This window comes from Aphis gossypii, chromosome X, assembly GCF_020184175.1.
Source record: "Aphis gossypii isolate Hap1 chromosome X, ASM2018417v2, whole genome shotgun sequence".
Taxonomy (NCBI): Eukaryota; Metazoa; Arthropoda; class Insecta; order Hemiptera; family Aphididae; genus Aphis; species Aphis gossypii.
The window spans coordinates 22026220-22046513 of record NC_065533.1 but is presented as its reverse complement, the minus strand read 5'-3'; the positions used below and the strand labels follow the sequence as shown (position 1 = coordinate 22046513).

General features: G+C 33.1%; 1 protein-coding gene across 4 annotated transcripts; it reads left to right on the top strand.

Moving 5' to 3' along the window:
* The first annotated feature begins 7107 nt into the window (after positions 1 to 7107).
* Positions 7108 to 20272, top strand: LOC126551711 (uncharacterized). 4 transcript variants are annotated; one of them, XM_050205741.1, is made up of 6 exons: positions 7108 to 7591; positions 7654 to 8963; positions 9256 to 9395; positions 19625 to 19734; positions 19820 to 20015; positions 20093 to 20272. In XM_050205741.1, exons 1-2 carry the CDS (start codon positions 7108 to 7110, stop codon positions 8319 to 8321), a joined length of 1152 nt encoding a protein of 383 aa, XP_050061698.1. In that variant the 3' UTR covers positions 8322 to 8963; positions 9256 to 9395; positions 19625 to 19734; positions 19820 to 20015; positions 20093 to 20272. The 4 variants fall into 4 exon arrangements, with proteins under 4 accessions (XP_050061698.1, XP_050061697.1, XP_050061700.1 ...); XM_050205740.1 differs by having other exon boundaries at positions 9256 to 9473; XM_050205743.1 differs by lacking the exon at positions 19625 to 19734.
* The last annotated feature ends 22 nt before the right edge of the window (positions 20273 to 20294 follow it).

The window sequence follows — 20294 nt, the reverse complement described above, 5'->3', positions numbered from 1 at the left end:
TTAACATCCTTTTTTAATAAGTGTGTCATTGGTTTAGCTAACATACTATATCCCTGTATAAATTTCCTGTAGTACCCCGATAAACCTAAAAATGATTTTATTTGCTTTACAGTTTTAGGCACCGGAAATTCTAATACTGATGTTATCTTTTTCGGATCTGGTTTTATTCCGTGTTCCGAAATTATGTGTCCCAAATATAAACATTCGCGTTTTAGAAATTCGCATTTATCTGGTTGTATTTTTAAATTATGGGTACGTAGACGTTCGAATACGTCTATCAGCTTATTGTTATGATCGCTCAAATTTTTCGCATAATAATAATATCGTCTAAATATACTAAACATTTAATGCCTATTATCCCCGACAATACGTTATTCATTAATCGCTGAAATGTAGCGGGACTTGTTTTCATTCCCATAGTCATACGTTTAAAATGGTAATGACCTTGACCGGTCGAAAACGCTGTCATTTCGCGAGATTCCTTCGCTAAAGGTATTTGATAAAAACCATTTGCTAAATCTAAAATGGTAAAAAGCTGACATTGTCCCAATTGATCTAATATTTCCGTAATATTAGGTAACGGATGAAATTCATTTAAAGTTACTTCATTGAGTGCCCTAAAATCAATTACTATTCGAAATTTATCTTTACCAGATGAATCTGATTTCTTTTTTACTAACAACAAAGGTGCATTAAAGGTGACATAGATCGTTCTATGATATCGTTTTGTTCCATTTTAATTAATTGTTGTTCAATTTCCTTTTGCTGTGCCTGTGGCAATCTATATGGTCTTTTATATATAGGCGGTTGATTGGCGGGTAATCTTATTACGTGTTCCGCGGCGTTAGTAAATGTTAAATAATCGTTTTCCAAATAATACATCGGAAAAATGTTCGCATATTTCTAATATTGTTTTACGTTCCTCGTTATTTAAATGGTCACTACGTATTAAACTTTTTATTTTATTTACGCGATCGTTATTGTCATTTACTACAGTTATTTCGTGTAATTATATTTATGTCATTGTCGTATAATATTTTATTTAATTGGTCCTCATAAATGTTTTGTGGTAATTCAGAAATATTCAGTATACTTATCACCGTGTTTCCATTCTTTACCGTGTTTATTATATTAGCGCAATATACGTCCTGTATTAATTCTTGTTTCTGTATTAAAATATTTTTATTTTCCATTATCGGATCAGCTATTGGATAGATATTATTGTTTCCGTTCGCGGTTTTAATGTGTAACATATTTTATCTTTATTTAATTCGCACGGAGTGTTATCATTTATAGTTAATATATTATTCGCAACATCTATTATCGCGTTAGTTTGTAACAGGAAGTGGTGACCTAGAATTCCATCTCGCGGTATTGGAAATTCCTTATCGACCACATGAAATTCCGTTTTTATTTTATTATTATTTAATATTAATATTATTGTAATTTTGCCTATGGTAGTTACTATTTTATCATTAATGCCTTTTAAATTTATTTTTTCTTTTTCGTTTACTAATGTTTCGCCTGTTAATTTATTTATTTTTATTAAATTGATTTCACTACCGGTGTCTAAAAGAAGATTTGCTGTATTTGTTTTAAAGTTAGGTGATTGAAATGTAACATGATTTTCATTAATTACTGATACGATGGTGAAACATCGTTGGGTGATAATTCCTCCGTTACGGCCGTTATTTGGTTGATCGAACGGACGCCGTTCCCGTTCGACACTTGACCGTTTCCCGTCCGGTTTGCATTATTACGCTCATCCCGTTGCCTACTATAACAGCTAACACTATCGTGTCCTATCTTATTGCAATAACTACAAGTTATTGGTGCCGAATTATTGTTAAAATTATTATTAGTATTTTGTCGTGCGTTATTATTTTGCGGTTGCTGATATTATTATTATTCCGACGCGCAACTTGTGTAACATTACCACGACAATCGCGAGCGACATGATTAGTTCTGCCGCAAATATAACATCCGGGATCGTTTTGCTGTCTCCGATTATTATTATTATATTGACCGTTATTATTACGCGGATAGTTATTATTATTATTATTATTATTATTGCGACCGAAATTATTAAAATTATTATTACGATTAACGTTATTATAATTATTAGGACCTTGTCTATTCTGACCACGATTATAATTTTGCTTATAACCGAATTTCTGTCCATTTGGGTTATTTCCCTGATAGTTATTTGACCAACGATTTCCGTTATTATTTTTATTTCCGTTTTGATTTACTTTAGTCTCGTTATTTTGTAATTCTTTGTTAAAACTAAATTCGATTTCTAACTGCCTAGCCATTTGCATTGCCAGTTCTAAAGTTCTGGGTTCCTAGCTCGTATATATGTCTGTAAATCCATTTTTAACCCGTTATATAAATTGCTAATGCCTGATCCTTTAGAGTTTGCCTTAAAATTCTCGCCTCTTCGGGCGTTTTATTTGCCAATGTTGCATTACACAAATTATAATATAACTGTTCTACGCGACCCGTATAAGTTAATACATCTTCGTCATTTTTCATACGAACTGAATTTAATCCTATTTGTAATGTTTGTGGTGACAATTGCTGTTCAAAAGCCCCCCTTAATATTTTTTTAATAGTTTCCAATCACTGGTTTCCCTATACCGACATACTTCTAAGCCTTGCCAGTAATCCTAGTATTAATAAATTTCACTAATAAGGGTATAGTTTCTTTATCTACGGCCTCACATGCATAATCGCATGCCCGTATGAACGAACAAACGTCTTTTGCATCGGCACAAATTGGTATCATAGCAGTGACCTGCTCAATTGTAGCCTTTACACTAGACATTTTTGTTCTTTGCTTCCTCTTTACTGGTCCTAATTCTGAGTGGACTAAATTGGTGTACTACGTAACCCTATTAATCTTTGTTCTAATCCGGTATTGAGTCTTCTCTAACAGTAGTATCTAACAAACTTTTCCCTGTTGTTTTTCCTTATTAATTCCCTGTGTAGAGTCGCTACCCTCTTTCGTATTTATACTTATGTTTACTAATTTATTTACTTCAATATTTTTATTTAACTCTACTTGAGTTCCGATTTCTTTTGTTGTATCTGTTTCCTCTTCCGAACTATTACTATCGTTTTCACTATAACTATTTTCTTCTTTTTCCTTATTCATACGTTATTTTTATATTCATTTATTATAACTTAAATTAAATACGCTTTATTTCTTAAAATAATTTTTTTTATTATTATTTTTTTTTTCAATTATTAATCAAACATTAACTTTTAAAATATTTATCAATATTATTTTATTATAAAATTCTCGTAATATTTTTATTATTCCCCCAATTATTTCTATCTATATTTTTTTTTATATTTTTTTTTCTAGGATTTTTTTTATCCTCTCTAAAATTCACAATATACGTCAAGTAATTTTTTATTTTCAACACGATAGGACTTTCTCGCCTATAAAATTCACAATTATCTTTTAATTATAACACGGCTTATTTCTGCCTAATAAAATCTCCGATTATTAAAATCGCTAAATACGGCTCTTCTCGGCCTAAATAAATTCACAATTATTTTTTCACAAAATACGGCTCTTTTTGGCCCAATAAAATTCACAATTATTTTTTCACAAAATACGGCTCTTTTTGGCCCAATAAAATTCACAATTATTTAATTCACAATATATATGGCTCAAATCCGCCCCAAAATAATTCCTTTCATCAACTTTTAAAATATGGCACTTTTTCAGCCTAAATAAATTCAATACTCTTAATTCTCAATATATGGCTCAAATCCGCCCCAAAATAATTCCTTTCATCAACTTTTAAAATATGGCACTTTTTCAGCCTAAATAAATTCAATATATAAGGACTTATTACTTGCCTTCCCAATAATTCAATAAATAAGGTCTTAACTGCCTTCAATAAAATTCTCAATTAATATTCTTTTTAATTCACAAAATAAACTCTTTCTTTTTTCTTGCGTGTTCCTTGACGTATAATTCACTAATAATTTTTTTTCTATAATTATTTATTTCCGTATTCTTCACGTATAATTTTCTTTAAATAAAATATTTTCCCCTTAATTAAATTTTTTTTTTTTTTAACAATATATTCTCTTTTTTTTTGTAATTTTTTTTTTTAAAATAAATTTATTTATACTATTCTTACGATATTTATCTTAAATAATTTTTTCGCATAAAAACAATAATTTTCTTGTAAAATATTTAATTTTAATAAAATAATTTAATTTTCGTAATTAAAAAAAAATGTTTAAAGTAATTAAAATAATTTTTCTTTCCTTTTATATTAAAAATAAAATTTATTATTATTATTTTTTTTTATAAAAATTTTATTCTTCTGCTACTATATTTTATAAATAAAATAAAAAATAAAATTTTATTTTAAAACTTAAATTATTATTTTTTTCCTGAAAAAATTTTCTATGTCAAAATATTTTATTTATATTAAAAATAAAATATTTTTATTATTAATTTTTTTTGATTTTTTTTTTAACTTATTATTTTTTCTGAAAGTTCTTTATGTTACTTTGTTGTATTTCTTTTGAAATAATAAAATATATATTTTTTTTTTAGATTCTTAATTTATTAATTTTTCTGAAAAATTATTTATGTCTTTTTCTTAAAAAAAATTCTTATTTATTATTTGTTCCTCGAAAAATTATTTATATTTGAAATATTTATATATTTTATAACTAAAATAAAGTTGTATTATTTTATTATTGAACAAAAATTTTATGCGTAAAAATAATCTAAGTGTATTATTAAAATATTAAATTTATTTAATCGTTGCGTTTTTTTTTTTTTTAGTATTTTTTATTTTTGCTTATTCTAAATTTTTCCCTTTTTAAATTATTTATTTAATTTTATCAAGATTTTATTTAATGTTTCACGGGGAATATATATATATACACCTTCACAATAAAAGTAACTTATACGATGGAGTTTTTAATTCCAAAGGAGACGCGAACAGAGTTAGACGCTTAAAATTATTCTACATTAAGAAAAAAAAATTATGCTTACACAACGATGGTTTGAGTCGATGCTTCCATTCTTCTTGATTGCTGAGCCGTGGTGTTACTTGTTGATTCTTTCTCTTTCGGAGTCGCTGAAGTTGACGTTCTGCAGTTGTCTTCAACAGTGATTCGTTGCCGAATGTGCCTCCGTGAATTCTTCGAAGTGGATATATTTTAAATTTTTTCGAAAAATTTTCGAAGTGGAAAAAAAATATTTTTTCCCGAAAATTTTCTAAGTTCGAAAAAATTAAAATTGTTCGTCCAAAGAATTCTTATTTGAAAGAATCCTACCGACTGCGCCAAATTTTGTAACGTGCCACGTACAATCAGTTGAATGATGTCGATTTGGAAAAGGTTTTGTGAAATAATTGAACTCTCGAAATTATTCTAAGTGTTTTTTATTTAAAATTATTCTAAGTCCAATTAATTAATTAATAAAACTTGTGAAAAATATTCTAAGTCCAGGAGACATAAAATATTAAACTGGGTGACGTGAAGGTGCTTGCGCTAACTCTGGTGGATCACGTCTGAATTGTGCCTAATCTGGGCCCCCTTATATATCGTCCAGGGACTCCCGCGGTACCTTCAGATCCCTGATGGTCATCTGCACCTGCATCCGCTTCTGCCCACGCTTTGCGTCATCCGGCCGATAGCGTGCGTCAATTATATGACTATAATATTCTATCGGGTGAGTGATTCCGCAACTATATACTCTACCGGGTGGGGCAATTACGTATCCATAATATGTCACCGGATAGTAGTTATATATTATTATCTCCCGGCGGATAAGAAGCACACACGAACGCGTCGACGTCTTCGTCGCGGATTTTACCGTATCCCGGCACGGCTTTGCACGCCTCGCACCCGCAGTCTACGTCGACGCACATTTTATGAACGGTTTCGGTTTCGAGTAGACAGCTCCAGTCGTGACCGGAATGCAAGAGATCGTAGTTGTCGACGTGTCGTGTGAAATTGCAAGGCACGCGATCGAACCACACGTATGCGGTCTTGGTCGCAGCCTTTGACACTAGATAATATAGTTTACCGGTCGTCGCCACACGCTTCGAGCTGGCAGAAAACTTGTACGCGGCCTCCGACTCGGTGATCAGACGACCGTCGTTGAATCGCACTAAATAGTCTAGAAACAGCGCCCCGTGCATGGTATCGCGATATGCAGTCGACGGGAAAATAACGATTAAGATGTTTTTCCAAAACGAACAAGACGATCGCGCACTGACCGCGTATATCAATAACGTAAAGACGATCGTCAAGCGAAATCTTTTCGTACAACGGTTCGGACACCTGCACACGACCACTGTTATACGCAAAGCCGATGCGAAACTCGATTACGAATACGACAAATCGTTTGCGGACAGCGCGTTCGTCGCCGAGTGGAAATTCACAGCTAATGGTTGTGAGTCGGCCGTGTGTTTTCCCTTTTATAAACCGGCTAGCACATGCAAACCGGATACGCCAACGCACAACGTGTCGGACAACGTCATCGCGTGCCAGCCCGCTTGCTACGCCGTGCCTGGACACATCAATCCAAACTACGGTAGATGGATCGCCGGCAAGTGCGTAAACATCGACGCGCATACAGTGGCGATTATGCAAGACGCAACGTTGCGGCCGGACCCGACGGGTAGGGACGTGCACACAATACGCGTCGATTTTCCCCACGCGTCCCGCCAATTCGTGGCGCACGTAGACGCCGAGTATTGCAAACAGTTTGGCATGGTGCTGTCCGAAACCCACCAATGCGCGACCGCGGACGGTGCGGTCGGTTCGATCGTATCGTTTTTCACTGGCGATTCGTTAATAAAAATGTCAAACATCACAAAATTACAATATAAGCGTACGCAGTTACGTACTAAGCCTCGGCCGAATAGCCCCAAAGGGGCGGCCGCTGTACACTGCGGCAAATGTAATGGTGCAGAGAGGAGGGGACCCGCGTATGTCGTCGTCGTCGTCGTCGTGGTCGAAATTATAGAATAATTTGAGCAAGCACCCAGTTCTTTTCCTCGTGCGATGACGTCATAAACGGGCGGCCATGTAAGGTGATAATAAAATAATAAACATGTGATGCGAACAATCAGTCTGTGGTTCGCAATGGCATCGGCCGGTTTAACTATGTGCACTGGTCTGTTGGGCCAAGCACCCGTGGTTGGAAGCAAAAATGCAGAAACCTATGAAAAAATTCATAATCAAGAGGCAGCATGTGATAATGGTGGTATCACGTGGTTTGGAAGTTCATATACAGGACCGGGTAATAAGTTATATGACGCGAACAATAAGTTTATCGGATGTTCGTTGCCTAGGACAGAAATGGATAAAGTCACGTTCCAACACGATGTCGATTATAACAATATGACCAACCCGACAAAAGATCAGGTATGGGAGGCGGATAAAAAATCAATATTGGCAGCAATGAACACTACCGACAAATACTATGGTAACGTTGCCACCATTGTTGGCCTCGGACTCAAAAACATTGCAGAACGTACACACGAAGCCATAACCGGCAGTAATAGTGCAATATATCCACAGTGCGGTCGTGTAGAACCGGGTAAGCATGCGTTATACTCCATTATACATTTATCCAATATAATCTAACACATTTTTTCGTAGAACAAAAGGACAACGCCGCACAAGGAGCAGAGTCCAAGGGTAATGAAGAACCACCTGATACCACAACAAAATCAACAAATAACACTGACTCAAACGGACAATTGCGTACTGATCACCAGCACGTCGATAACTTCGATAATAATTTTTCAACTAGCGGTAATAATATGGAAACTCCTACATCGTCGTCCAAGAGGGCTGCTGATTCCCCAGCGGGTGCTTCCTTTAGCAAGAAATCCAATATGGTTTTACCTGGTACTGCTAGCGCCACTGCTTCTGACAGCGATACGGGAAATCCCAGTCCTGAAAATGCTGTATTACCTACACCCAATCACATTACAACAGGCTATACTATGGTATTCAAAAAATGTCATTCATTTATATCATACGGATTGGCTTGGAAAATGTTGGACTTATCTACTACAGTAAAAGGATTGCACGTGGTAACAACTTCGTTGAATCACATACTGGTCGAATATCCGTTTTTGTATTTATCGCCCAGCGAATACAGGTTAGTGAGTACTACACCGGGTTCATTGTGTAAACACGTAAAAGTAAATGTCGTAATGCGTAATCCGCGAACGGCCTTCGAGACCAATGCAACTACGTCTAGTTTGGCTACACTGAATCAAAATAAATTTGCAAATACGATTAGTTTCATAAAAATATAACCGGTACGCGAGCTGGTCATTTACGTGTTTCGGGCGGCTTGATTCGATCGTCGGGTGGGAGAAACGAATCACCACAACATTTTATAAAACCGGTGCGGGCGCAACACTGATTTAGTCGTTTAGTCGATTTCTACATGTGAATACATCACACCCCGCGTTTCAATATTAATTTTTTTTTACAAATAATCATGTCGGCGAACAACATTATAACTACACACGTCATCATCAATCGTGATACGCACGCTATGCTTAACGACTTTCTACAAAAACTGAAATCGTTACATAATCAACAATGTTATAATATATTAAATAATTTAATATATTATCAGAAATTGATTTCCGTGGACGTTACCTACGCTACTGTATCCGGAGAAGTTTACAAATCCGCACATCAGCATTATAATATCCTATTCAACGCCGAACTAGTAGACGACGTCGCGCGCGCCATTTACGTCAAAGATATTTGCGATTATGAAGAATTCTGTACAATAACATGGAAAATGAAGTCTTTGAAATCAGCATTCGTCAAGTGTATCGCCAATTCATTTCCCGTCACGGCGTCGGCGTTTCATCAGATATATACTGAAGATGTCACCGGGCATTCGAACGCTGTACCAAATCGGGATGGCGTCGATATAAATGGTATGTTTATATAAAAAATATTAAATTTTATTATAGAAAAAAAATATCACGTTTATTATCGTCGAGAACCGTGTTTAATTACGCATGAATATTTTTGTATAAAAATATTATATCGAGATTTAATATAGAAAAAAAATTATCACGTTACCGATAACCTTGATAAATGAAATACGAGTCATTTTTAAACGTGTCATTAAATATCAAATGTTATCATTTTTAAACGTTTAATAATAACGTGTAATTATTTATAGCATTCTCCGATTACATGTTTCCATTGTTTTTTTTGTTTCAGATGATTTCACACATTATTTTGATAACGATGACGTTTCTAATTGTATGAACGGCGTGTTATTCGAAATATTTTCAAAATCGTTTTCCATTTATGTCGAATCACCATCCGTTAACCTTGGAACGCTGTGCATGGAGATTGCGGTTGGTCTAAAAACTAAATTATTACGCGACGTTGTACCGAACAATTATAAACATGAAATAATCGATATATTGGAAAAGGTAGCCAACGAAAACTGTATTCGCGATTTCGTTTTCAATTTAGATAGATATGATTTAACGTTAATATCGAATTTTAATATTTGTAACAGAACCCGCTATGTGTTGAATTATTTATTGTTTAGTAATTTTACATCTAATAAAATACCAGAAATGTTGGCGACTAATCGTTTAGTATCGCTGTCTGGGTTTGACTCATGAAGTCAGATGTAGATGTGAAACTAATTCTAAAAACTAAGACGGACAGAGACCCGTATTTATATGGTTCTCTGTACCCCCTGGTTGTACATGATAGAGACTAGGAGATGGACAAAAAGGTGTGTTATGGAATGTTGTCATTGTAGCTACAAAAAGTGGTTTTGCGCCCAAAACACTTAACCCTGGATCGGACTTGTTGTTGTGCTATTATACCAAGGCGTGCGCATCTATGATTTATGTGCATGGTTTGTTTGTCAAAAGGGGGAAAAAAAGTTGTTTGTGACTGTGTTTTCCCATACGCTTTGATTCTTGGAAATTGCCATCAAAATTAATTACGTATTACTACGAGTATGATAATAAAATATTTAAATGCGAAGAACATTGTAGTACATGTAGATAAGTTAAAATAGAAAAGAAAATAGTGAGACGACTCCGTCGGCTTACTACAACGTCTAAAATGTGCCTAATCTGGGCCCCCTTATATATCATCCAGGGACTCCCGCGGTACCTTCAGGTCCCTGTTGGTCATCTGCACCTGCATCCGCTTCTACCCACGCATTGCGTCATCCGCGCGATACCGTGCGTCAATTATATTGACTATAATATTCTACCGAGTGAGTGATTCTGCACCTAGTATATTCTACCGGGTGGTAATCACGCATTCATAATATGCCACCGGATAGCAATCATATTGTTGCGTGCCAGTATCAGATTTGAATCCAAATAGTTAATTTGAATGAAAGTTAAACTTAATAACGTAATATGTTTTATTGCATACAAACAAAATACATGTAACAAATTAAATAAGTGGCTGAGTGACGTGAAAGTGCTCTGTTGTTGATAGCTTTGGTACATCTGCCGTTGCTGGTCTTCGGGCTCCCTTATATATTGTGGTGCGTCTCTTGTTTACGTCGTGTTTTCGCCTTCTGGGTAAAACCAGGTGTCCTTGTTGTTGTTGTTGCAAATTCGGACACGAATTTGAGAATGTGTAATAACATCTCAAATGCATCATTAGTGCACTGTAATTATTGGTGCGCTTACTATCCCGACACGTGTCATGGTCATAGTAGCATCCGCATTACCCTTGACATGAGGCATGGTCATACTAACTTAGCCTTGTAGTCTCGTAGATATCTTATAGATATCTCGTAGCCCATAACACCTCCCCCAAAAAAAAAGGTTTATGTCTGCAAGACAGAAATCTTTACAATTTTCTTAAATGCACTCAGTTACACTTACAAATTCAGTTTACATTGGTAACTTAATAATAATATTAGTTATATCAAATTTTAAATAAATCAAGAATACAATATAAAGTATGTTAGTACAGTATATATTATTAATATATATATTTAAATATTTGAATCTCCTTCACCTTGAATAATACAATTAAAATAATAAAATAAATTTGTGAATAATTAATTAACATTACACACGAACGTTACGTTCTACCCATATACCAATTAAATAACTGAATAACTGAATCTACACATAGGTATAAATTAATATTAATATTTTAAAATGCTTTATTAAGTTTTCATATCGTTTTTTTTTTATGATAATATGATTAAATATATTATATTTATTGATTATTATATTATACTTATTTTTATATTATTTGTTATTATTTATTATTATTATTATTTTTTTTTTTACGAATAATAATGAATTATTAATATTAATATTTTAAAATTAACGTGTGTGATGATGGTGCGCTAAATGGTACTTCATCATATATTTCTGAAGCAAAATTTCCCCTTCTTACATTTCGTATTTGTGATCTATAGTTAGCCAATCTTCTTGGTATATCAATTACTTGGCGATTGCTAACGTATCTACATTTTAATAGTATGTATATGGCTATTATTAATATAATAGATAGTATAGCCAAAATTATTGTAACATACAAAAGATTTGAATGTATGAACTGGTGTTTTGACTTTGTTCTCTAATAACTTCTTCGTCTATCATTTGCTGAATCTCATCAAGTGATTTTGACACACTGTGCAGATCTGTTAATTGTATTTTTGATGTATTATTCCATACATCGCTCAATTTATATTTATGTATATGTTCAGGTATTTTATTAAATATATTTTGTATTTTAGTATTAGGTACAAAATCTTTATAATTTGTACTCGAAATATCCTCTATAGGAGTCAACACTGCGTCACGTGTGAATACTTGACAATTTATGTCTAATATAGTTATTGCACCTGAAACCTTAACTTCTTGAACAAAAGATTCGGGTAAATCTGTGCAACTTATTGTCAAAGTATCATCTCCAGCATGTATCCATGTGTTTTTATTAAGAATTCTGTGGTAAATGTTTCTAAGTAATGAAAATTTGTTGATAGTACATCCCGTTTGAAATGCATCCGGTGCTTTAAATATTTGCATTTCACATGGTGTATTATCATTGTTATCTAACATTGGCTGTGTAGCCTTGCATATTCTGTATATTGCTGTTTCAATGCAATCTTTCATCTCTTTTTCCGTGTAGGTAGTAAATTGTTTTCTATCCTTAGTTATTGCAACGTAAGTATATGTATTTGTGGACATATACCATGAGTCAACTCCATCTTCAACAATTTTTATTGGTAAAGGTATTATATTATATAATGAAAGTTCTATGTCGACAACCAATGGTATTCTTGTAATAAATACCAATTGTTCATTTTCATAGTATACGCTTATTTTTGTTATTTTAAAAATTCACTTAATTCTGACGCTTCTGTTCCCATAGGTATGGCATATTGTTTTTTAATTGTTCGTTCTGCTGTTTTCAATGTTGATGCAAGTTCTTGTGGTGTCATAAGACTTGGATGTATTAACCCCTCTCTTGCAGCTGTTATTATCTGTTCCAACGTTGAGGTTTCATACGCATACTGATTAGTTATTATAGTGTATAGATTATGGACTTCGTCAGCCATTAATAAATCTAATACGTCATCAGTTACATTCTGTAATTGCATCATTCTCTCATGTAATTTTTGTTCTTTAGTTGATATTTCTTTATATAGTGCCTCTGTTTGATTTAGTGAACTAGCAATCTTTTTAACTGCTGTTTTCACTACCGTTGTTTGCGATTTCACTATATGTAAAATATTAGCTCCTGTTTCTTCTGTTTGTTTGATTGCTTCTCTAGTTTTCTTGCACATTTATCATCACATACACCAAATAATGTATACATTGCGTTACCCACAAAGTTTATTAATCCCCTTTTGTTTCGTTTATTTTCTTGATATACATCGGTTTGATTAACTCTACCTCCTAATGACATATACAATCGTTCTTTTTGATTAGTTATTTCATCATATAAATCAGTTATTACTATTTGATATTTCCCACACAAATCTATATGACGTTTGTCAGTGCATATATTTGTTATATTTTTCATTTTCAAACCTAATAAGTCGTACTTTGTATTATATTCCTTAAGTGAAAAATACGTAACCAGTTTATACTCTGCTCCTATCACCTTAGTGGGGCCTAAATTTTCATAATAAAAAACCTTGGATTGTTCATAGGGTACATATGTATAATATTCCGATGAATTTATTTCATTAGCACTGTTAAGTCCAACCATCATCACCAATCTAAAAGTAAAATTATATCTTCATTATAGTACTACTTAATAACATTAGTTATATGGTTTGTTAGTTTATTACATATCATTAATTATTATTTTTTTTTTTTTTTACAAACTCCCTTAATCTATTCATTTATACTATATATTTTAATTAATCATTTGCTTTATCATTATAATACCGTTTTACATTATTTTTATGTACGGTAATGCCTCGTCGGCCACGTTGTATAACTATATTTTCATCTCCTATTACTTCAATTACTTCATATGGTCCTAACCATAGTGAATTAAGTTTGTTTTTATGTGCGTTATCTTTAAAAGTACTAAATCTTTCACGTGTATATTTACAGGATTCTCATTTTTGTCATATCGGTCCTTACTTTTTACTTTGTGTTCTATTAACTTCTCTCTCGCTAATTTATGCGACACTTGCATACTCTGTTTCAAATCATATAAATAATCATCATAATTATATTGTGGCTCTGGCTCGGATTTTAATTTAATTGGTATTTCTAACGTACGCCCATACACTAACGCGTATGGTTGAAAATTAGTTGATGTATGTACCGTTGAATTATATACAAAAAATGCATATGGTAACAAATGATCCCAATTATTTAAATTCTTATCCACATAATGTCTTAAGTACTCGGCCAAAGTTCTATGTGATCTTTCGAGACCTCCATTTGTCTGTGGTCTAAAAGGACTAGTATTAACTTTATTTATTTTTAACAGTTTGCAAACTTCCGTAAATGTTTTGCTAAGGAAATCCGTTCCCTGATCTGTCAATATCGTTCCCGGTATTCCATGTACACACACGAAATGTATAACAAAAGCTTCCGCGACCGTGTTTGCCTGATGATTAGGTATTGGTACTCCTAGCGTGTATTTAGATAAGTCATCTTGCATTGTTAAAATATAATTATTACTAGACAAGGTCGTTGGTAATGGACCTACAATATCTAAAAATATTTTTTCAAATGGTTTTGAACTTGTTGATGTAATAGCCATTGGTTGCTTTACATGCCGATTTGAAATTTTATTTACTTGACACGATGTACAATTTTTTACGTACTTTTTAACATCATCTTTCATACCCTTCCATCTAAATTGCTTCTGTATGCGTTTAATAGTTTTATTAACACCTAAATGACCTCCTAGTTTAGAATCGTGAAACTGCTTTAATATAGTTACTTTCTCTTCTTCCGTATATTCTACGTTCGCACATACCATAATTTCGATCTTAGTATTACGAAATATGTATCTTAACATTGACCTTACTTTTTCCCACTGTAGATCATCATTCATACCTAGTTTATTCATTGCTATTTTATCTAAATTATTTTCCTCACAAAACTGTTTCAAGTTCACTAACGCTATATACATATTCTCGTACGTTGACCTCTGACGATCTTTATTTTTCGTTACTAGAAATATTATATACCGGTCATTCTGTACTACATACGGCGTATCGCCTATCACTTTACTAACTGGTAAAATGAAGTAATTCCAAACTTACGTTTTATTTCGTAATTTATTCCTGATGTTAAATTATATTGTTTCGCTATTTCTGTCACTATATGATACTCTACTGGCGACTCCAAAAGTGTACCTATAGCTTCTTTTACATTGCTATTAGTAATTAACTGTGTTTCCATTTTCCCAAGAAATTCCTCGTACGACTCGTTTTTAATTTCTTGTATCGAATACATACGACTTAACGCATCTACGTTAGAATTTTGCACCCCAGGTTTATATCGTATCTCATAATCATATTCTTCAAGTTGTATTCGCCAACGTGCTAACTTCGATAATGGATTTTTTAAGTTGAAAAGCCACGTCAAAGGGCGATGATCACTAAGTATTATAAATTTCCTTCCATATAAATATGGTCTAAACTGTTTTACCCCAAAAATTATAGCTAGACATTCTAACTCGGTTGTGGAATAATTATTTTCACTTTTATTCAACGTCCGTGACGCATAAGAGATTGGTAAGTCTTGACCTATTTCTCCCTGAGATAATATTGCCCCTAGTGCTTTATTACTCGCGTCCGTAGTTAATATGAAAGTCTTAGTGAAGTCTGGATATTAAGTATTGGTTCAGAACATAAAGCTGATTTCAATTTATCGAATGATTTTTGACATTCATCACTCCATAAAAATTTAATGTCTTTCTTTAAAAGATTTGTTAAAGGTTTCGCAATTGCACTATATGAATTTATAAATTTCCTATAATACCCACTTAAGCCTAAAAATGATTTTATATCTTTTACATTAGTTGGTTTTGGAAATTCTAACACAGATTTCACTTTTTTTTCATCAGGTTTAATTCCATTTTCTGATATTACGTGTCCCAAATATACACATTCACGTTTTAAAAATTCACATTTATCTGGTTGTAACTTCAAATTGTTAATTTGTAATCGCTCAAATACTTCTACTAACTTCTCATTATGATCATACAAATTTTTCCCGTAAACAATTATGTCGTCTAAATAAACTAAACATTTTATTCCTATTAAACCAGCTAAAGCTGAGTTCATAACTCTTTGAAAAGTTCCAGGACTAGTTTTCATGCCTTGAATCATGCGTTTAAAATGCCAATGACCTTGATTGGTTGAAAAGGCTGTTAATTCTCGTGATTCTTTTTCTAATTTGATTTGATAAAACCCACTAGAAAGATCGAGAACAGAAAATAATTGACATTGTCCTAACTGGTCCAATATTTCTGTAATATTAGGCAGAGGATGGAATTCATTTATGGTGACTTCATTTAATGCTCTAAAGTCTACCACTATTCTAAACTTTTGTTTACCTGAATTGTCAATTTTCTTTCGCACTAGTAAAAGAGGAGAGTTCCAAGGACTCCTTGAACTTTCAATAATATCGTTATCCTCAAGTTTCTTAATTTGCGTATTTATCTCATCTTGTTGTGCATGAGGAAGTCTATAAGGTCTTCGGTATATAGGCGGTTGGTCGTTTTTTAATCTTATTATATGAGTTCCCGCGTTGGTGAAGGTTAGCATGTCCCCTTCCATATGAAATATGTTATTATACTTCTCGCATATTTTATAAATAGATTTTTTCTCATTCTCATCCATATGATCAGTTCTTATTATTTGTCTCAAACGCGTTATACGTTCATATAACTATTTTTTGTTTCTACCGTATATATCTCATATTCACTATCATAATTTATCTTATTTATATCGGTTACGTCTATGTCTTTTATCTCCTCAGATATATTCAACATACTAACTATTGCTTTCCTTTATTCACAGTAGACACCGTACTACTGCAATATACGTCATTTGTAATTTGTTGTTTGTGTATGTATATACTTTTACTTTCCACGACTGGATCAGCTATTGCTATTTCTACGACGGTTTCCGTACGTGGTTGCAATTTAAAAACAACAGAACCGCAATGTTCTTCGTGCAAGGTTGCTTCATCATCTTGAATAATTAACCTATTTTTGGCTACGTCCACCATTACTTTGTTTTTTAGTAAAAATTCATGTCCTAATATACCGTCCTTGGGTATAGGAAATAACATTCCCACTACATAAAATTCTATGTCTATATTCTTGTTATTTATTATAACTGGTATTTTATCTTGCCTATTGTTTGTATTAACTCCTTATGAATGCCTCTTAAATTAATTTTTTGTGTTTCATCTATATTTAATTGTCCTTGTAAACAATTTATTTTAAGTATATTCACCTGACTACCTGTATCTATTAATAAATTTAACTCGTTTGTTTTGCTCGCAGGTGATATACATGTTATGTGATTGTTTTCTAAAGCAGCGACGATGTGGTAACATTGTGCATTTCCTCCGCGATTATTTGGTTTATCGAACGAGTACCACGGTCCTCGCCCGACACGTTCACGTTTCCCGAATTGTGGTTCCTACTTTCATTATTACGTTTTTATAACATGCACTTATATCATGGCCACTTCGTTTACAATATGCACATGTGGTTGCGCGTGCGTTATAATTTGTTGGTGGTTGAGTAAAACTATTCCGATTAGATGGACGATTATTATTACTTGCAGGTTTATTTCTACATTGAGCTGCATAGTGATTACCATTACAGTTATAGCATTTAATAGGTGGTCTATTAAAATTATTTTGCTGAGTGTAATTATTTGTCCGTCCTTGATAACTCGGTTTACTAAAGTTATTTGGTTGGAAATTCCTATTACGACTATTCGTATTATTATTTCTTGTATTATTCTCACGTTGGAAATTATTATTATTTTGTCGTGAAGCATTATAATTGCCTTTATTAAAATCGTTCCTGTATCCGTTATTTTCTCTTTCTGAATTATATTCTACTTCTTCTGCTTTTGCCAATTGCTTAGCTACCTCTAATGTTTTAGGATTTCGTGCCTTTACAATTGTTCTTATAGGACTTATTAATCCTTTTATAAAAATATTCAGTGTTTGTTCTTTTAAAGTTTCGTGAATTACTTTTGCTTCTGATTCTTCTTTATTAAGTGTACACGCATTACATAATTTATAATACAATTTTTCTACTCTATGACAATAATCATTGACGTCTTCACCATGACGCATCTTAATGGAATTTAATTGTATCTGCAAACTTGAAGCAGTTGTCGTATCTTCAAAAGCATCCGATAAATAACTCTTAATGTATACCCATTTAGCAACATTTTTATATTTTATCATTTCTAATGCTCTACCGGATAACCTAGTTGTTATATATTTAACTAAAGTCGGTGCGCATTTTTCTTCAACTAAATTTACTGCCATATCACATGCATTCATGAACGGATAGATATCGTCTTCTCCCGTACACATAGGTATAAGCTTAAATGCTTCCTCTAATTTTATGGTAACCATTTTCTTTACACGCGGTTTTCTCCCGAACGTTAACTCAATATGTTCAAAATCGTCCGTAACCTTGCTACGTGTAACCTTTTATTGTCTAAACTTAAACTTCTCTCTAAGCTGTGTTTTATTTTCGCGCTCTGGCGTTCACTTTGGTTTCTAAATAAACTAGGGCGTTCTTTCGGGCTTTCAATAGGGCTAGGGCTTTTACTAGGCTAGGGCTTCTACTAGGGCTTCCAAATCAATCAACTGTTGGGTTTTATTTAATACTTCTAAACTCAAATCTGGAGTTTCTAAAGACGTCTTATTCGATGGATTAGCTACTTCCAAAGGAGATGTACCTGTGTTCTCCATAAATTGCTTCACACTCATTTGATACGTTTTACAACAACTATAATAATATAACTCAATAATAATCTCAATAATATATGCCCTTTAAAATTCTCAATAATTCAACAATATGCCCTCAAATAATTCTCAATAATAATCTCAATAATTCAACAATATGCCCTCAAAAATAATTTCAATAATCATCAATAATTCAACAATATGCCTCAAAATAATATAATAATTCAATAATAACTCAAATAACTCAATATTTCTCAATAATAATATAATAACTCAATATTTCTCAATAATAATTCAAATAAATCAATTGCCCTTTAATAATCAAAAAAAAATTCCTAAATAGTTTTTTTACGACCTACTTAAATATATTCAGTTACTTAAATGATATTTCTTAGGTTTTATATTTTTGAACATATATCCGTGTAATAATTTAATTAACTATTCACTCACAATAATGCGACGTTCGTTGATGTTGTCATCCTGTCTGATACTTTCTGCAACGTTGAATTGAATGGTCTTCTCTTCTGAAGTTATCAACGAGGTAGACTGCGCAATCTTCCTTGTTGATGGTAGCCTTTGACGGTTTGCCTCCTTGAAAAGTGAATCCTACCGACTGCGCCAAATTGTTGCGTGCCAGTATCAGATTTGAATCCAAATAGTTAATTTGAATGAAAGTTAAACTTAATAACGTAATATGTTTTATTGCATACAAACAAAATACATGTAACAAATTAAATAAGTGGCTGAGTGACGTGAAAGTGCTCTGTTGTTGATAGCTTTGGTACATCTGCCGTTGCTGGTCTTCGGGCTCCCTTATATATTGTGGTGCGTCTCTTGTTTACGTCGTGTTTTCGCCTTCTGGGTAAAACCAGGTGTCCTTGTTGTTGTTGTTGCAAATTCGGACACGAATTTGAGAATGTGTAATAACATCTCAAATGCATCATTAGTGCACTGTAATTATTGGTGCGCTTACTATCCCGACACGTGTCATGGTCATAGTAGCATCCGCATTACCCTTGACATGAGGCATGGTCATACTAACTTAGCCTTGTAGTCTCGTAGATATCTTATAGATATCTCGTAGCCCATAACAATATATTATTATAGGAAGCACACGGGCAATGCTGCTTTTGATTGTTTTTACCTTTTGTTTTTAGGTTCGATCCTAGTTTATTATACTCGATCATTGCTTGCTTGGCTGCTCACCCCTAACATAACTATAAGGATGTCCGTTATGCCCCCAATGTTAAGATTATTGTTGGCTATGGTAATTTATATATTATATTGAAATATCAGAGCACGTTGCACAACTATCGTTTTTACGTTTTTATTAAATTTTATTTTATTTACAGTCACCGGATTTATTTCCTGACACCTACAATCCGGCGGGCTATGCGCTACGAGTCGTAGAACACGGGGACCAGGATCAGCGTCATTTATTTGAATTCGAAGCCGGACAGCGCTTTCCGTGGTCGACACCCGCCGCAGACTCTCTGAACATTCTAGAACTTTTATCTACTGAATTTCCCCGTTACAACGAGATACTAAGTAAGTCATAATACATATTTTTATTTTTTTTTTTAAAAATATATTACCGTCTTTAACTCCGTATATCATAATTTTAGATGATGCGTAATCTTTTCACTGGAGTCATATGGGCTGGCCAAGTAGTGATGATGATGATGATGAAGCCTGTTACTAAATACTGCATTGGAAGAAGGTGCTGTTATCAAGATTTGACCTAGATTCTATGTAGTATTTTATTTATTTATGTGTGAATAAAATATTCTTAAATATTAAATAAATTTATTTTTTATTTTTTGACCC